This window comes from Chiloscyllium plagiosum, unplaced genomic scaffold (genome assembly GCF_037043375.1).
Source record: "Chiloscyllium plagiosum isolate Xiang-an unplaced genomic scaffold, Cpla_swu_hap1 HiC_scaffold_6, whole genome shotgun sequence".
Taxonomy (NCBI): Eukaryota; Metazoa; Chordata; class Chondrichthyes; order Orectolobiformes; family Hemiscylliidae; genus Chiloscyllium; species Chiloscyllium plagiosum.
The window spans coordinates 26,490,637-26,508,700 of record NW_028270144.1 but is presented as its reverse complement, the minus strand read 5'-3'; the positions used below and the strand labels follow the sequence as shown (position 1 = coordinate 26,508,700).

Below are 18,064 nucleotides of genomic sequence, written 5' to 3'. Positions count from 1 at the left end.
ATCAAAATCCCAGATGGCCGCCAGATGCCAGAACACCTGCTCATTTGATGCAGAAGCACAGAGGAGAAGTAACAGATTTAGTCACACTTTTTAAATACACTCTAATTTCTGATGAAGCCAACAGAGATTGAATGTGGAACTGTTATTTATTAAGTATTGTTATTCATTTACCCTGAGCTCTTTTATACTTAGAATGTGGTTCCAACAGCATTTATACATTCAGTATCAAAGCACAAAATGTAATCAAATATCAGCAAGATACCCAAATAGAATGTACAAATTAGTCAGAAAAGGGAAACTTAGAAGCATAACATTCAATATAATCATGTTAAAAATCACATAACACCAGGTTATAGTCCAACAGGTTTAATTGGCAACACTAGCTTTCGGAGCACTGCTCCTTCATCAGGCGATGGTCATCTCCAAATCAGTTTAATCATGACTGATCACCCAACTCAGTACCCTGTTGCTGTTTTCTCCACATACCCTTTGATCCTTTTAGGTTTAAGAACTGTATCTATCCCCTTCTTGAAAACAATGTTTTTCCCTCAACTGCTTCCTGTAGCAGCAATTCCACAAGCTCACTACTTTTTGGGTGAAGACGATACTTCTCATTTCTATCCTAAATGGCCTTCCCCAAATCCTTCAAAATGTGACACCTAGTTTGGACTCCCTGATCATTTATAACATCAACCCATGTCATATCCCATATCCCTTGATACGTTTGGATAACTAAAATCAATTAAGTTTGTATTCAAAGTAAGAAACTAATGAGAAGTAGTTGCTATGTGTGAAAGTGTGATCCAAGCATAAACCTCTTTACAAATAAAGACCAAGTCTGAACTAACTGATTTTACACTTTCCCAACCATCCCTGGAGGAGAAAGTGAGGTCTGCAGATGCTGGAGATCAGAGATGGAAATGTGTTGCTGGAAAAGCGCAGCAGGTCAGGCAGCATCTAGGGAACAGGAGAATCAACGTTTCGGGCATTAGCCCTTCTTCAGGAATGAGGAAAGTTGGTCCAGCAGGCGAAGATAAAAGATAGGGAGGAGGGACTTGGGGGAGGGGCGTCGGAAATGTGATAGGTGGAAAGAGGTCAAGGTGAGGGTGATAGGTCAGACTGGGGTGGGGGCGGAGAGGTCGGGAAGAAGATTGCAGGTTAGGAAGGCGGTGCTGAATTTGATGGATTTGACTGAGACAGGCTGGGGGGAGGGGAAATGAGGAAACTGGTGAAATCCAGTTGGAGGGTTCCTAGCCGGAAGATGAGGCGTTCTTCCTCCAACCGTCGTTTCGCTGTGGTCTGACGATGGAGGAGTCCAAAGACCTGCATATCCTTGGTGGAGTGGGAGGGGGAATTGAAATGTTGAGCTACAGGGTGGTTGGGTTGGTTGGTCCGGGTGTCCCAGAGGTGTTCCCTGAAACGCTCCGCAAGTAGGCGGCCCGTCTCCCCAATATAGAGGAGGCCACATCGGGTGCAAAGGATGCAATAGATGATATGTGTGGAGGTACAGGTGAATCTGTAGCGGATATGGAAGTTTCCTTTGGGGCCTTGGAGGGAGGTGAGGGGGGAGGTGTGGGCGCAAGTCTTGCACCTCCTGCGGTTGCAGGGGAAGGTGCCGGGAGTGGAGGTTGGGTTGGTGGGGGGTGTGGATCTGACGAGGGAGTCACGGAGGGAGTGGTCTTTACGGAATGCTGATAGGGGAGGGGAGGGAAATATATCCTTGGTGTTGGGGTCCGTTTGGAGGTGGCGGAAATGGCGGCGGATGATGCGCTGTACATGGAGGTTAGTGGGGTGGTAGGTGAGGACCAGTGGGGTTCTGTCCTGGTGGCGGTTGGAGGGGCGGGGTTCAAGGGCGGAGGATCGGGAAGTGGAAGAGATGCTGTGGAGGGCGTCGTCGACGACGTCGGGGGGGGAAATTGCGGTCCTTGAAGAAGGAGGCCATCTGGGATGTGCGTTTTTGGAACTGGTCCTCTGCTCCCAGGAGGACCAGTTCCAAAAACGCACATCCCAGATGGCCTCCTTCTTCAAGGACCGCAATTTCCCCCCCGACGTGGTCGACGATGCCCTCCACCGCATCTCTTCCACTTCCCGATCCTCCGCCCTTGAACCCCGCCCCTCCAACCGCCACCAGGACAGAACCCCACTGGTCCTCACCTACCACCCCACTAACCTCCATGTACAGCGCATCATCCGCCGCCATTTCCGCCACCTCCAAACGGACCCCACCACCAAGGATATATTTCCCTCCCCTCCCCTATCAGCATTCCGTAAAGACCACTCCCTCCGTGACTCCCTCGTCAGATCCACACCCCCCACCAACCCAACCTCCACTCCCGGCACCTTCCCCTGCAACCGCAGGAGGTGCAAGACTTGCGCCCACACCTCCCCCCTCACCTCCCTCCAAGGCCCCAAAGGAAACTTCCATATCCGCTACAGATTCACCTGTACCTCCACACATATCATCTATTGCATCCTTTGCACCCGATGTGGCCTCCTCTATATTGGGGAGACGGGCCGCCTACTTGCGGAGCGTTTCAGGGAACACCTCTGGGACACCCGGACCAACCAACCCAACCACCCTGTAGCTCAACATTTCAATTCCCCCTCCCACTCCACCAAGGATATGCAGGTCTTTGGACTCCTCCATCGTCAGACCACAGCGAAACGACGGTTGGAGGAAGAACGCCTCATCTTCCCTCCAACCACAAGGGATGAACTTGGATTTCACCAGTTTCCTCATTTCCCCTCCCCCCAGCCTGTCTCAGTCAAATCCATCAAATTCAGCACCGCCTTCCCAACCTGCAATCTTCTTCCCGACCTCTCCGCCCCCACCCCAGTCTGACCTATCACCCTCACCTTGACCTCTTTCCACCTATCACATTTTCACATTTCCGACGCCCCTCCCCCAAGTCCCTCCTCCCTATCTTTTATCTTCGCCTGCTGGACCAACTTTCCTCATTCCTGAAGAAGGGCTAATGCCCGAAACGTTGATTCTCCTGTTCCCTAGATGCTGCCTGACCTGCTGCGCTTTTCCATCAACCATCCCTGGAATCCAGTATCATGAGGAATGGTGACCTGAACAGATATCTTTATACATATGAATATCTGTACTCGAAATCCAGTATTCCATCTATTCCAGTATCATTATATCCTCAGGTCCTTGCTACAACTCAGAATGAGTTTTTTTTTAGCATGGTACATCTGTTGCTTGTGATAATTTCATTGTACACCTGAAGAGAAATCAAAGATTCTCACTGCAATAAAAAAAACGTTAGAAGAGGCAGAAGAAAAGGGCTATTAAGGAAAAAAACTCGTTAAAGCAACACCTGGAGCAAATTTGTCTTTTGCCTCTGTCAGGAAGTGATCATAGTAATAAAAAGCTACTCACACTGCTTCGCCTGTGCCCATTATAACACCATGACACCAACAGGGTCTGTCTTTCCCTGTGCTACTTTGTTTCTTGGTTCTAACCTGATGTGAAAGCAGAACCCTGTGCTTGATTTTGATTAATGGTTTTATCTGTTGAACAGAAATTAACAATAACAATCAGTTTATATTGGTAATTAATAATAATGGATGTGGTTTACTTGGATTTTCAAGGTTTTGATAAGGTCCAACATAAGAGATTAGCATATAAAATTAAAGCACATGGAATAGGGAGTGGTGTACTGACACGGCTAGAGAATTGGCGGTAGAGAGGAAACAAAGAGTAGGAATAAACAGGTTTTTTTTTCTCGTGGCAGCCAGTGACTGGTGGACTACCACAGAGATCAGTGCTTGTACCCCAACTATTCATAAATACATCAATGATGTAGATGAGAGAATTAAATGTAATAGACTCTGATGAAGACTCATCTGGACTCGAAATGTTAGCTTGCTCTCTCTCCATGGGTGCTGCTTCACCTATTGTTATTTCCCACATTATTTTATTTTCCGAACTAAATGTAATATTTCCAAGTTTGCACATGGCACAATGCTGGGTGGGAGGGTGAGCTGTGAGGAAGATGCAGATACGTCAGTGTGATTTTGAAAGTTGAATGAGTGGACAGATGAAGTATAATGTAGATAAATGTGAGGACCTCCATTTTGCTAGCAAAAAACAGGAGGACAGATTATTATCTGAATGGTGACAGATTAGAAAAAGGGGAAAGTACAAGGAGATGTGGGTGTCCTTGTATACCAGTCTCTTTCTGATTAATGTGTTCATGCCATATAATAGCTTGCTGATATGTCATTGTTTTTTGATTTAATGCTGAATCTACCTATGCTAGTGGCATCACATTCTTATCATAAAAGTGCAATTTATGCTCAGGATAAATTAATGAGTAATGAGACATAATAAATAGAAGTATCACATTCAGTCTCTGGGAGCTGCCATGATGCCAATGAGAGATCTTGTGCTATTGCTGCATTTGAGGTGTCAGATGCCTTCATTGGATGATTAATGGGCAAAGGATACCTTCTGCAGACATGGCTGATGATTTTGTCATGCAACCCTTTGACTGAAGACAAGGGTTAAATATAATGCAAGCAAGTATAGAGAATACTGGAGAAACTCAGCAAGTCAGGTAGCACCTATGGAGAGAGAAACAGAGTCAACACTGGAGTCCAGTGTAAGTTTTCTTCAGTTCTTTGAGCCTTCTTCAGTATTTTGTATGAGGTAGAAAGCCCATTATTGATCAGTGCCATGAGGATTAGATGATAGGTCTCCTGAAAATGAAATTCCAATGTTTGGTTCAGTGTGGTGATGCCTTCTCATTCACTTCAGACTAAATGGGCCACATATTACTAGTATGCTGTGCTCTGCATAACTGGAGCATGGAAAGAAGGGATGTGATGGAGGTTGGTGAGCAGGGACAGACGGAGCAGTCTACAAGGAGGAGGATGAGAACTTTGAGCAGGAGGAACATCACCTTCTGCAAAATGGAGCACAACAGGGTCAGGCAGCACAGGTCAGGAAAAACTGTTTGACACCCAGTTCCAATAAGTCTGAGTTGTGTGCAGTGGCAACTCGTTTGACTACAACATTATTGTTGCTCAAAAGGTAAACAACCTGTTCCAAGAGTAAAGTTGTTTCATTTTTTTTGTTCAGTTTTATTGTTGCTGAATAAAAGTCAACAGCTTGTAGCATTTGAAGGCTTTCTTGTATGTGATAGTTCTGCATTGAACAATAAGATGTTGGGGACAGTGAACATTGGGAAAGAGTGGCGGTGGACTAGACAGGGTTATAAGATTGGATGTGGCTAAGGACAAAGTGTGGATTTGTGCTTAAACAGTGATAAATGTAGGAATGTGCAGTTCCATGTGTCAACCATGCTGCCGAAGTGCCCTAAGAAACATTGCTTTGTGATTCCTGTCCCACAACATGCACTCTGGACTGCCAATTCTTGATCAAGTATACAGTTAGAGTTCATAGATAATGACAGTCCCAGTGATTCCAGGTACCATGACGGTGTGAGAACTTACATGTATGAAAGTGGGACAATAGGAGAAGTAGGGTGCTTTGGAGTGTGATGCATGGCAAATGAGGTGAGTTTGGGATGCCAGTGTGAGAAAACCTGGCAAACCTTGTGAAAATAAAACCTCCATGGAACTCAACAAAATTGACACTTAATCTATTTTGGGTAAGGGGGGGGGGGGGGGGGGGAGGTGTTAAGAGGGTGTGAGGTGTAGATTTGCTCGCTGAGCTGTAGGTTTGATATCCAGACATTTCATTACCTGCCTAGGTAACATCAGTGGTGACCTCCAAGTGAAGCCATCAGTGGCTTCACTTGGAGGTCGCCACTGATGATGTTACCTAGCCAGGTAATGAAACGTCTGGATATCAAACCTACAGCTCCGTGAGCAAACCTACACCCTAAACCTCAACCTGAGCTACAAACCTTCACAAACCTTGCTATTTTGGGTCAGATTCAGCCTGCTACATTAGTCCTTACACACAAAACTGAAACTACTGACTAGGGAAAACTGATGTTGGAATGTTTAGAGTCACAAATGAAAAATATACATTTTTCGATCATGGGAAGAATTACTGCAATGATTATTGTCCATTTAAGGTGTTTCCAACTGTGACTGAATCAAGAACAGTGTTATAACAGCCTTATAACATAAACCATGCCTTGAACGAATTGCTTTGCAAAGGCATTCATCAGAGATGAAGCAGGATCCAGCCAAAAGTTCCTAAAACTGAGCAATGAAGTATTCGATTTTGACAAATGTTTCAAAAGTAATTTGGTAACAAACACAAAGAGGTTTAAGATAATAATTCAGAGTTTCGAACCGTGATAGCTGTTTTATGAACCACAGCTTATAACTGGTGAGGACTAAAATACGTGTTTAATCTTAACGTGGTATAACACTTTACCCTTTAGATGTCAGAATCAACTATTATAAACTGATGAAAGCCACTGTCCCTAACATGGAGTTGGATTATTTAACCTATTTCTCCCAGGATTTCTACATCTCCAGCTAATACCAGGCTCTCACAGTGAACATTAATCAATTTGTAGCTAGTGAATGTTTAACATTGATGTACTGTTTGCTAGGTCAAACAATGTCATTACTTTCCCATGGGCAAGTATTATTTTCCAGAGATCAGCATTACTTAAAATCTAAAATTTTATTGTCACTCGCAGCCATTCAGGCATCTGCAGGGTTTAATACCATTCCTGAAATGCAATGTTTCATCCACATGAAGATTGTCTCTATTTAAGACAGTCTATCTTTTTAGATGAGAACAGTTTTGTACAAGGATTTCAAGGTCCTGCAATACTTGGCAATTATATCACAGAGCTGCACATCACTGGGCATCAAAAGCACTGTATAGGAAGAGTGAGAACATAGCAGCCTATTCTATCTTGGGTCAGACTACACACTAGAATGATGGAGAGTCTTGAGAGCAAATGGACATGAATTTATGAAGAAGATCTATTATTCCTTACATAATCTAACTATAAAATCATGGCCTGCTATATCTATGATTACCAAGTATAACAATTTTTTATATTAAAATTTAATAAATAGTTTTACATAGAAGTCTAAGCCAGTAGAAGTTTTTCATTTTTCCTTCTCTTTTACCAGTCTTTCTTGAATCTAAACTCTTTGTGAGGCATCAGACCACACAATAAAAAGGATGCCAGCTGTGGGATACACTGCCTAAAGAATCATGGCAGGAGGGAAGCTTAAGGAATAGAGTCAGATTGGGAAGAAAAGAATTCAAAAAATATTTTCTTCAAGGAACTGTCAATAAAACCTTCTGACTAGCTAACACCCAGAAGGTCTACAGAACTGAGATGTAGGAAACATCTCTTTACCAGAAACCCCTCCAGAGAAACCATCAGAACACTAAGTCTAAAAAAGCCATTTAGTGCCAAGAGAACCAAGCCTTTTAAACAGCAGTGAAAACAATAAAGTCCACTGGCAACTAAAGTGGTAAATTTGAATTAGTCACCCAACAAAACAGGCTAATTGCTAGACCCTTAGTGATATCAAACACACAATAAATTCTGTTGTGGCTTGTAATGCCTGATGCTGCTATACACTAACATGCAAAAGGTTGTGTTCCTTCTGCTCAATGTCATGATCTTCCTGCTTGGAAGACTGCCTCTGCTTTCCCAGCTCATCAGTCTCCTTCAGAACTGACAACAAGCTAGGATTGTGTGGGACACTCTGAGTGTAATGCCAGCAACCCCCCATTCCAGATTGATCAATGCATTAGAACCCCATCTTCAAACAGCCGACTGTCTGTTTCAAGATGGGCTGGATTGAAGAATGGATTGCACTGTATCTAATAAAAGCAATAGACTTTGGATGCTGGAAATCTGAAACAAAGAAAGAAAACACTGCAGAAGACTGGAAATGGGAAGAAAAACATGATTTTTTTTTTCCAATTCTGGATAAAAGCAGGAAGAAAGACTTAAGACAGCTTCAATATATTGGAGAAAGAGTTGTGGGTGGGGGCCTGAGTAGGACTATAACAAGGAATGTACCACATCTCCCACAAAGTGGCAGGCAGAGCTGGGTGGTACCCATGTCCATACCTTTGACTTGGAGAAACTAAGATGAGTTAAAGGAGAAGTTGTTCAAAGTATAAATGAACTCAGTCTGGTGAAGGACAGTAATGGAGGTGAAAATCAAAACTGAAAACAAAAGTGCTGAAAGTTATAGCAGGTCAGGCAGCATCCATGGAGACAGAGCAAGCTAATGTTTCCAGCCGAGATTGATCATCAGAGCTTGCTTGTGGTTTTGTTTTCAGAGAAAATTACAAAGATGTGTTTGCTTTTCATCTCTTACTCCTGGCATTTTGAAATGAACAACAGCAAACAGAAACAAAATCTGCACATTCACCAGGACCATTGTTGAATACTCACCACAAAGTCCAGAACTTCTCTTAAAGGACAGATCAGAGGTTATCTTATAATACACACCACCAAAACCTCAGAGATCATTGTAATCTACGACAAACTTCAAAACTGTCAAGGAAAGAGGCAAAAAAAGTAAGAAGTGAAAAAGAGGACAGACTTTCACAAACAACAGCTGAACAAATTGAAGGGCCAAAAGTTATTCCTGTTAAGCAGTCTTTGCTGGCTATAAGTAAGAACCATATGGCAGAATCTCATAAATGTGATCTAATGCCCTTTTCACTTAATGTATTTCCAGTTCTCAATGTTTACCAAATGTGCTCTCATCAACATTGTCTGCTACATTACCTCAGCCATCATGACTCCTACTCCTTTCATCTCTTAAGATCTTACTTTATAGCATTCCATGAAGGTTTGCTGACATAATTGAAATAAGTTGTGAACAACTTGAAGGCTCTGTCACTGAGTTTGTACTGAGTATTTGTTGCTCTGATATTTTGCTTTGGGGTGGTGGTTTAGCTGGTCTAGAGTTATGATTTATACTCATGATTTTTCTGTGTTATCCTCAGTGGCTAGAGTAAGTGAGCTTGGTAGCTGCTAGGTGTTCACAGAGATGTTTGAGATTGGTTTGGTTTTGTCATTTGAGATATTCATGTCTGATCTGTCTTGGTAGAAATGGAAGAAGCACAGCTAAAGAAGATATAGGTATCCTGTTCAGATCCCAAGGTGATGGCTATTGTAACATTTCTGAATTGAGTAATCTTTTAAGTTGATAAAAGGCAACACAATCAGAAATTGCCGGGTAAACTCAGCAGCTCTGGCAGTATCTATGGAGAGAAAGCAGGACTAACATTTTGCGTCCAGTGACTCTTCTTCAGGTTCTAGAGAAGGGTCACTGGATCCAAAAAGTTAACTCTGTTTCTCTTTGTGAATGCTGCCAGACCTACTGAGTTTTTCCAACAATTTCTGATTTTGTTTCTGATTTCCAGCATCCACAGTTCTTTGTTTTTTGTTTGAGATTAAGTGCAAGATGGGTCAGCTGTGATAAAAGTAAGATGCTCAGACTGCTTAAAGGAGAAACTGATGCCCTTAAAATATACAATATTATGCAGCAGATTGGAACCTGTAATTATTCTTTCTTCTCACATCTTTCATTACCAATTGGTTGCAATTCACAATATAATTTGTACTGTAATTTGAAGATATATATTGTCAGTTGAATTATTGCACTTCAAAAATACGATGTATGGTTTGGAAATAAAATATGCCATAGAGGATGTTACATGGCTAAATTTAACCTTGAAGTTCTGAAGGCATTAAAAATAATTTAACTGCAAGGTTTGTGAAGGTTTGTCGCTCAGGTTGAGATTCAGGGTGTAGGTTTGCTCGCTGAGCTGTAGGTTTGATATCCAGACGTCTCATTAGCTGGCTAGGTAACATCAACAGTGGCGACCTCCAAGTGAAATGAAGCTGTTGTCTCCTGCTTTCTATTTATATCTTTCTCCTGGATGGGGTTCCGGGGGTTTGTGGTGATGTCATTTCCTGTTTGTTTTCTGAGGGGTTGATAGATGGCATCTAGATAGACAACACATCTATCCTGGGACAGGCTAAGCAAAGACATGCCAGAGAATTCCTAGAGGCCTGGCACTCCAACCACAATGCCATAAACAAACACATAGCTCTAGATGCCATCTATCAACCCCTCAGAAAATGAACAGGAAATTACATCACCACAAACCCCAGGAACCCCATCCAGGAGAAAGATATAAATAGAAAGCAGGCGACAACAGCTTCGCTTCACTTGGAGGTCGCCACTGATGATGTTACCTAGCCAGGTAATGAAATGTCTGGATGTCAAACCTACACTTCAGTGAGAAAACCTACACCCTAAATAGTTTAACTTTACAATTTCATCAGAACTGTTCAGTTAAATTATTTTGAACTCCTTCCAGAATTGCCCCTTTTCCATATATATTATGAACAGTTGTTACCAAACCTCGTAATCTGTTACCTGAATTTGTTTATTTACTAATTATTGTTTTACAGCTTTTGGCAGACCTTGAAAATAATGCTCTCTTCAAAGATGACCTGGAATGCCAAAAACTTATTCTTGAAGCGATGAAATACCATCTGTTACCAGAGAGACGACCTTTAATGCAGAGTCCAAGGACTAGGCCTCGAAAGTCTACTGTAGGATCTCTGTACGCTGTTGGAGGGATGGATGCTAATAAAGGTAGGATTCTTGGTGCAGATGTGTCAGTTAAAATAATGGTTCTTTAAGGCCAGAAATTATAATCAGTGATATTAGTGGATGAATACTTAACATTGAAACCTGCAGCACAGAGTATGGCCAGTGAATGCATTTTGGCTGCACAGGTACAATGAAAGATCTGAGCATTTTCAGATTAAAATCTTGTGTCCGCTACAGTTACGGTTGGACAGAAAATGGAATAAAAGCATAATGTTAATCCTATATCTCTGAATTCTGTTATTTCACATGATGGGCATCATGGTGGCAATGGGTGGCATGGTGGCACAGTGGTTAGCACTGCTGCCTCACTGTGCCAGAGACCCGGGTTCAATTCCCGCCTCAGGCAACTGTCTGTGTTGAGTTTGCACATTCTCCCCATGTCTGCGTGGATTTCCTCCGGGTGCTCTGGTTTCCTCCCACAGTCCAAAAATGTGCAGGTTAGGTGAATTGGTCATGCTAAATTGCCCATCATGTTAGGTGTAGGGGAATGGGTCTGGATGGGTTGCTCTTCGGAGGGTCGGTGTGGACTTGTTGGGCCGAAGGGCCTGTTTCCACACTGTAGGTAATCTAATAATCTAATAAATATTTAAAATGGCACAGTGGTTCAATTGTTAGCACTAATGCCTTACAGTATCTGGGTTTGATTCCAGCCTCAGGCAACTGTCCATGTGCATGTTCTCCCCATATCTGCGCAGATTTCTGCTGGGTGCTCCGGTTTCCTCCCAATGTGCAAGTTAGGGGGGGTGGCCATGCTAAAGTGGCCACTGAGTTCAGGGATGTATAGGTTAGACACGTTAGCCATGGGAAATGCAGGGTTATTGGGATGGGTCTGGATGGGATGGCCTCAAAAGGTTGGTCTGGACTTGTTGGGCCAATGTCCTGTTTCCATGCTGTAGGGATTCTCTGATATACAAAGTGATTTTTTTCACCGGATTCCAGTGCAGTGGTGAGTATTGTGATGTACTTCTATGGGTATGTTCCTTAAGCTGTTGACCATCACTACCCAACACAAGACAGGTTGCAATATATAGATCCACAATTCTGGCGAATAAAGACAGCAGTAGTCCCACAGATCAGATGTCTTTACAACCTTCCAGTTATTGTTGTCTGCAGAGGGATTTATTTTCAAATACAAACCAAAATTATTGTTCTACAAATCCTTGTTGAATGATTGTAATGTTTGCAAAAAACAAAAGAGCACATCAATGTGTTCCTCAGCAGAATATATACTTTTAAAAATATTTCCAACTTTAAAGCTACCCCAGATAGTATAATAGCATCCAAATGTCTCAGCTTATGTTTTGGAACCACCTCAACTCCTTATGAAGGAGCACAATTAGTAGAAATCTACAATGGTGATACATTCACCTGGATGGAAGAAACGTGATCAAATCTGGAGTTGAGGCTACTTTTGGAGCCAAGCTCGGTTTGTTGGGTGGGATTATTGCTTCTAGCATATTTTTAACACTGCCTCAAAATATTGTGGAGACTTGACGTGGGTTGAACATCATGTGCATATATGTTTAGCAGTTATGCCAATGTGTTGATGGGAAATTGTGGTTGGGAGCAGGGTAGAGAGTGTTTGGGCTAAAGGCAAGGTGCTCAATTGAATTAATTCAATTAGCTTTATTGTCACATATACTCAAATAGGCACAGTGAAAAGTTTGCAGTTGCCGCATTGTAGTGCCATCTTAGATACAAAGGTATTTAGGTACAGATACCTAAGATCAAATTTTTAGAAAACAAAAAAAATCAGGAAAATAAAGAAATAAATAGCCCGGCATTATAGATCATAGGAAGAAGTTAGAAAAATAAAGAAGTAAAAAGTTCAGAATATCAGTCTTTCTGACCCTGTATGTGCTGGCACCAACCCTCAAGGGACAACTCCACTACTTGTGTTGGACCCTCTAACGTAGCAGTCATGTTAGGTGCCATCTCTTTGCCGCTTGGCACACACTCACTCCTCAGCAAAGATTCCCTGACTCTGCTGCTAAACCAGGCCGCTGGGCCACGCGTCCCACTTTGACTGCAGATGTCACTTTACTGGCGCCGTTGTCTTGGAGAGTTCACTGCCACTGACACCGCTGTCCTTGGTTCTTGGAGAAGCTTTGCAGCTGCTGCCAAAAGAACAACGTCACTGCTGCTGTCACAGGCCCCAAACACCAGGAGAACAACCTCACTGCTGCCGGCTCAGAATGATGGAACTGTGACCTTGCTGCCATTGCCACAGACCCCGAATGGCAGGAGAATGCATTCATTGCAGCTGCCTCTTATTGCCAGAAGAATGACCCCACTGCTGCTGCCTCCTATTGCCAGGACAGTGATCTTACTGCCTCCTATCACCAGGAGAGTGACCGCACTGCCACAGCCTCCTGTTGTCAGGAGAGTGACCTCACTGCTGCTGCCTCCTGTTGTCAGGAGAGTGACCTCACTGCTGCTGCCTCCTATCACAGAGAGAGTGACCTCACTGCCATTGCCTCCTATCACAGAGAGAATGACCTCACTGCTGCTGCCTCCTATCACAGAGAGAGTGACCTCACTGCCATTGCCTCCTATCACAGGAAGAGTGACCTCACTGCTGCTGCCTCCTATCACAGAGAGACTGACCTCACTGCCATTGCCTCCTATCACAGAGAGAATGACCTCACTGCTGCTGCCTCCTATCACAGAGAGAGTGACCTCACTGCTGCTGCCTCCTATCACAGGAAGAGTGACCTCACTGCTGCTGCCTCCTATCACAGGGAGAGTGACCTCACTGCTGCTGCCTCCTATCACAGGGAGAGTGACCTCACTGCTGCTGCCTCCTATCACAGGGAGAGTGACCTCACTGCTGCTGCCTCCTATCACAGAGAGAATGACCTCACTGCTGCTGCCTCCTATCACAGAGAGAGTGACCTCACTGCTGCTGCCTCCTATCACAGGGAGAGTGACCTCACTGCTGCTGCCTCCTATCACAGGGAGAGTGACCTCACTGCTGCTGCCTCCTATCACAGGGAGAGTGACCTCACTGCTGCTGCCTCCTATCACAGGGAGAGTGACCTCACTGCTGCTGCCTCCTATCACAGGGAGAGTGACCTCACTGCCACTGCCTCCTGTTGCCAGGAGAGTGACCTCACTGCTGCTGCCTCCTATCACAGGGAGAGTGACCCCACTGCCACTGCCTCCTGTTGCCAGGAGAATGACCTCACTGCTGCTGCCTCCTATCACAGGGAGAGTGATGCCACTGCCACTGCCACTGCCACTGCCTCCTGTTGCTAGGAGAGTGATCTCACTGCTGCAGTCTCCTATCACAGGGAGAGTGACCCCATTGCCACTGCCTCCTGTTACCAGGAGAAACCACGTCCACCATTCCGTATGTGGAGTGCCAAAACAAATTGAAAATAAAGTGAAAGAAATGAGCAGAAGCAAACTAAAACAAATTTTGGAAGCAGATTGGAGTGCTGGGCATTGGGCAAGACCACTCAGTCCTGTTACTCCGCCGCCATCATGTACCAGAAACTACTAAATGCTTGACATAATAAATGCAATTGAGAGGAGAGTCCATGCTCTCATGTTCACCTGCTTGTAACACCAAGAATTTCTATCCTTAAATTTCTATCACTTGTTTGTGATAGATATTTTTAATCAATCTGTTCAAACAGTTGTGACACACATCTGGAGGATGCGAGGGTTAAATTAGATTAGATTCCCTACAGTGTGGAAACAGGCCTTTTGGCCCAACAAGTCCACACTGACCCTCCGAAGAGGAACCCACCCCCCTCTGACTAATGCACCTAGCACTATGGACAATTTAGCATGGCCAATTCACCTGGCCTGCACATCTTTGGATTGTGGGAGGAAACCAGAGCACCCAGAGGAAACCCACGCAGACACAGGGAGAATGTGCAAACTCCACACAGACAGTTGCTTGAGGCTGGAATCAAACCTGGGACCCAGGTACTGTGAGGCAGTAGTGCTAACCACTGAGCCACCGTGCCACCCAATGTTGGGCCCATGTTTCTAGCCCAGAAGCCCTACTTGTTTTTGATGCATCAGGAAATTTAGCCAACACCTAAACCATAATTAAAAGCTGATAAAAAGAAACAAAAGTCCTTATACAAACTGGGATTTGATAGGATGAAAGCCGCTGCAGTCCAAGGGCAAAAAAATGATAAAGATGTGAAGCATTTTTATGGAATGAAACTTTTTTGCGTCATCTCTACTGTCAGCTGTTTTATTTGAGCGAATTTTTGCTGCAAGTTTGATGTGTATTCATAAAGTTAATTATGTATGTAGTATTCAGTTGTTCACTGGTTTATAGAAAAATGAATAATGCATTAGAATCACTTTCCAACCAATGGTGGATTTAATTAATATAAATGAAACTCTGCTAAAAAATGTATAAAAAGAAGTGTACCAAGGGCGGTGAGGGAAGGTTATCTGACAGGACAGACAAACAAAAGATGAATATAAACAGGGAAATGTGTAACTAACTGAAGAGCAGACTACTCATGTCAGCATTGACATCAGGAAGAGGCAGTAAGAACAATATCGACATTTTGGATATACTGCATAGAGGCAATAAGGATCAAATGGGCGCAGTGGGATTAGAAAATGTGAGCACAGTAATAGGAAGAAGGTTAACAGCTAAATTAAAATAGTGAACAGAGGAACTTCACTGAATATATTAATATCCATCCTGTGGATGAGATTTGAAGGAGACTTGAGGGTTAGATATTTGCCACTGAGGCTAGAAGCCTGAGTTGGGAAGTTTACCAACTTGGCAGATCCATCTCATTTAAAAGGCTCTTCTGTGCTATATGTTCATCTGTGGATGTTGACGTGAGATGTAGTCAGGCCTGCCACCTCCAGAGGTAGTTGTTAGGTGATTACAGAGGTAGGCAATTGATGGACAGGTTAGTTTAAGAGACCTGCTTCAATTTTTTTAGACATTGTCCCAGTTGTGGTAAAGATTTTTGGATCTTCTATGTCTCAGCCCACGCTTATGTCCCCTTCCCACTCGCATGTTTTTATCCTGCCCAATTCTCCCCTCAAGCCCTTCCCTAGCTTCCTGCATTTCCCAGACCCACTCTTAATTTGTACTTTACAGAAGATAGTCAGATAATACAAGTATAATGCTCTCAAAAGTATACATTCACAAATTTGCTTTGGAAAAACTGTGGCTATCTTAGAATCCTATAAATGTGTCAATCAGACAGCTTCACTGTAATATCAATAACAGAAGCTTTACCTCACTTCACATTTTACAAACTTGTCCAAATACACATTGAGTCATTGAATGAGAAAGTTGAAAGAAAGAATCATTTATAGCATCTACATAAAGATGGCAATCAATCAAAGCAAACACTGTACTTCCCTATTATAAATGCTTGGCTGAGCTTGAAAACTTAGTGATGAATTAGCTTAACTAGGGCTGTATTTTCACATGAAGTGGACAAAAGTTCGATTTTGAAAACAGATTATATAAGTTAGTTCTGAGGAAGGGTTACCAGATCTAAAACATTAACTCTGATTTCTCTTTACAAATGCTATCAGACCTGCTGAGCTTTTCCGGCAATTTTTGTTTTTCTTTCTATGCTAGGATTGTTTTACTTGGAAGAAAAGGAGGAGACTGAATGGGATCAAATTATAGAAACATAATACCAATGTAGATGCTGGAAATCAGAAACAAAAACTGTAATTGATGCAAAAGCTCAGCAGGTCTGGCAGCAACTGTGAAGAGAAAGCAGAGTTAATATTTCACGTCCAGAGACTAATCTGAAGAAGGGACACTGGACCTGAAACATTAATTTTGCTTTCCCTCCAAAGATGCTGTCAGACCAGCTGTGTTTTTCCAGCAACTTATATTTCAGTTTCTGAAGCTATAAGATTGTTAGAGGTCTAGATTGTATAGGTAGTAAATTTACATTCTGCACAGTTGATGGATTCATATTGAAGGACACAGATTTAGGGAGAAGCATTTTTGGGATTCGGGAAGCAGCCTATGTCTTTGAAAAGTGTGTGGACTGAGTGAATAAAATTTGGCTCAAAATTTCACTTACCTGTGAGTCAGGGTGCTAGTCTACTCAGCTCTCTGTCACAGAGAACAGCTGGGATTCAGTGTATGCTTAGTTATTTGAAAGGAGCAGTGACATTACAGACTGATTGGTGAATGTCCAGTGTGGGGGTCTATTTGCAAAGAGCTAGCTTCATTGGGGCTGTCTGGTTAATAATTGTAAGTTTTAATTTCTAGTCTTCTGTTTCAATTAAATAGGCCGAGAGTAAGCTTAAAGCATGGCAAGTCAGCACAAATGTATGGAATGCCCATCCCTGTATTGTGGACTCTTTCTGAAGATGAGATGTCTCTCCAGTTTCAAAACCTTGAGTTGTGGAACATTAACAGAGCACCATTTTGGTGCATCTGAGAAGCAGAAACCTAAGTGAATAGTACATTTAACAAAATGGTCAGACCATACATTAAAAGTATGCAGGCCGAAAGCTGACTGCTAGACAGTCTAGAATTCCAGGCTCATAGACTCATGGGACTTCTGCACTATCTCATTCACTAACCAGTTTTATGTTTTAGATACGGGTGAAAGTGACAGTTCATCAGAGGAATGTAGTAACAGACAAGCTTGTGACACCGTGACATAAGTAGAAAATGTTATGAGTTCCTGTAAGTAGAAATAAAGGAACGAGACAAAACACTACAAAGGAAGACACTTAACCAAGTAATCTCAGGATTATCCTCAGTATCATATGCTACTGAGTTTCGAAATGGGAAGATTGGGGTAAGAAAAATGTGACTGAAAAGATGGTTTAAGAGGGAAGGCTTTAGTTTTCTGGTACCTAGGGATCAGTTCTGACTATAATGAATATCTTCATTGGTATATTTGCTAGTAATGTCAGGGAGAGCTTAAACTATCTAGTCAGCAAGGTGGGAAATTGAGAGGGAATGCTGTTTGATATGAGAAGTTGAAAAGCTGTAAATGAAAGTGGAAAGCAGTAGGAAATCCTAAAATCAGCTAGGATAAAATTACAGAACACTGGTAAAAAAGTAGAATAAAATCATTCTTAACTGGAGCCCTTTCAGGACATGCAATGCAATACGTGAATCAACAGTGCTTGTAGAAGCAATAGAGCAGGATTCAATAGTTTTTGCAGACTTGTGGTTGCAAAGTAACCAAGACTGGGAAATTAATGTTCAGGATATTTGACATTTAAAGGAATGGCAAAAAGGACATGGAGAGCACTAGTGCCAATTTTAAAGAATAGGATCATTAAATTACAAACAAAAATAATCTTAGATCAGAAGAACAGGATGCAGATCTATTTGGATGAAGTTAAGCAAAAGCAAGAGTCAGCAAATGTTAGTAGGAGTGGTTTATAGGTTACCGAGTAGTAGTGATAATATAGGGCAGGATAAACATCATGAATATAAAGATGTCAAAGGTTACTTAAATCTACATATAGA

The 18,064-nt window shown here is 42.7% G+C and overlaps 1 protein-coding gene across 1 annotated transcript in view; it reads left to right on the top strand.

Moving 5' to 3' along the window:
* Positions 1 to 18,064, top strand: part of LOC122550513 (kelch-like protein 1) — a 435,982-nt gene that overhangs the window by 284,968 nt on the left and 132,950 nt on the right. The window contains exon 6 of the mRNA XM_043691355.2: positions 10,407 to 10,593. Within this exon, the coding sequence (XP_043547290.1) occupies positions 10,407 to 10,593 (187 nt within the window). The remainder of the gene's footprint in view (positions 1 to 10,406; positions 10,594 to 18,064) is intronic.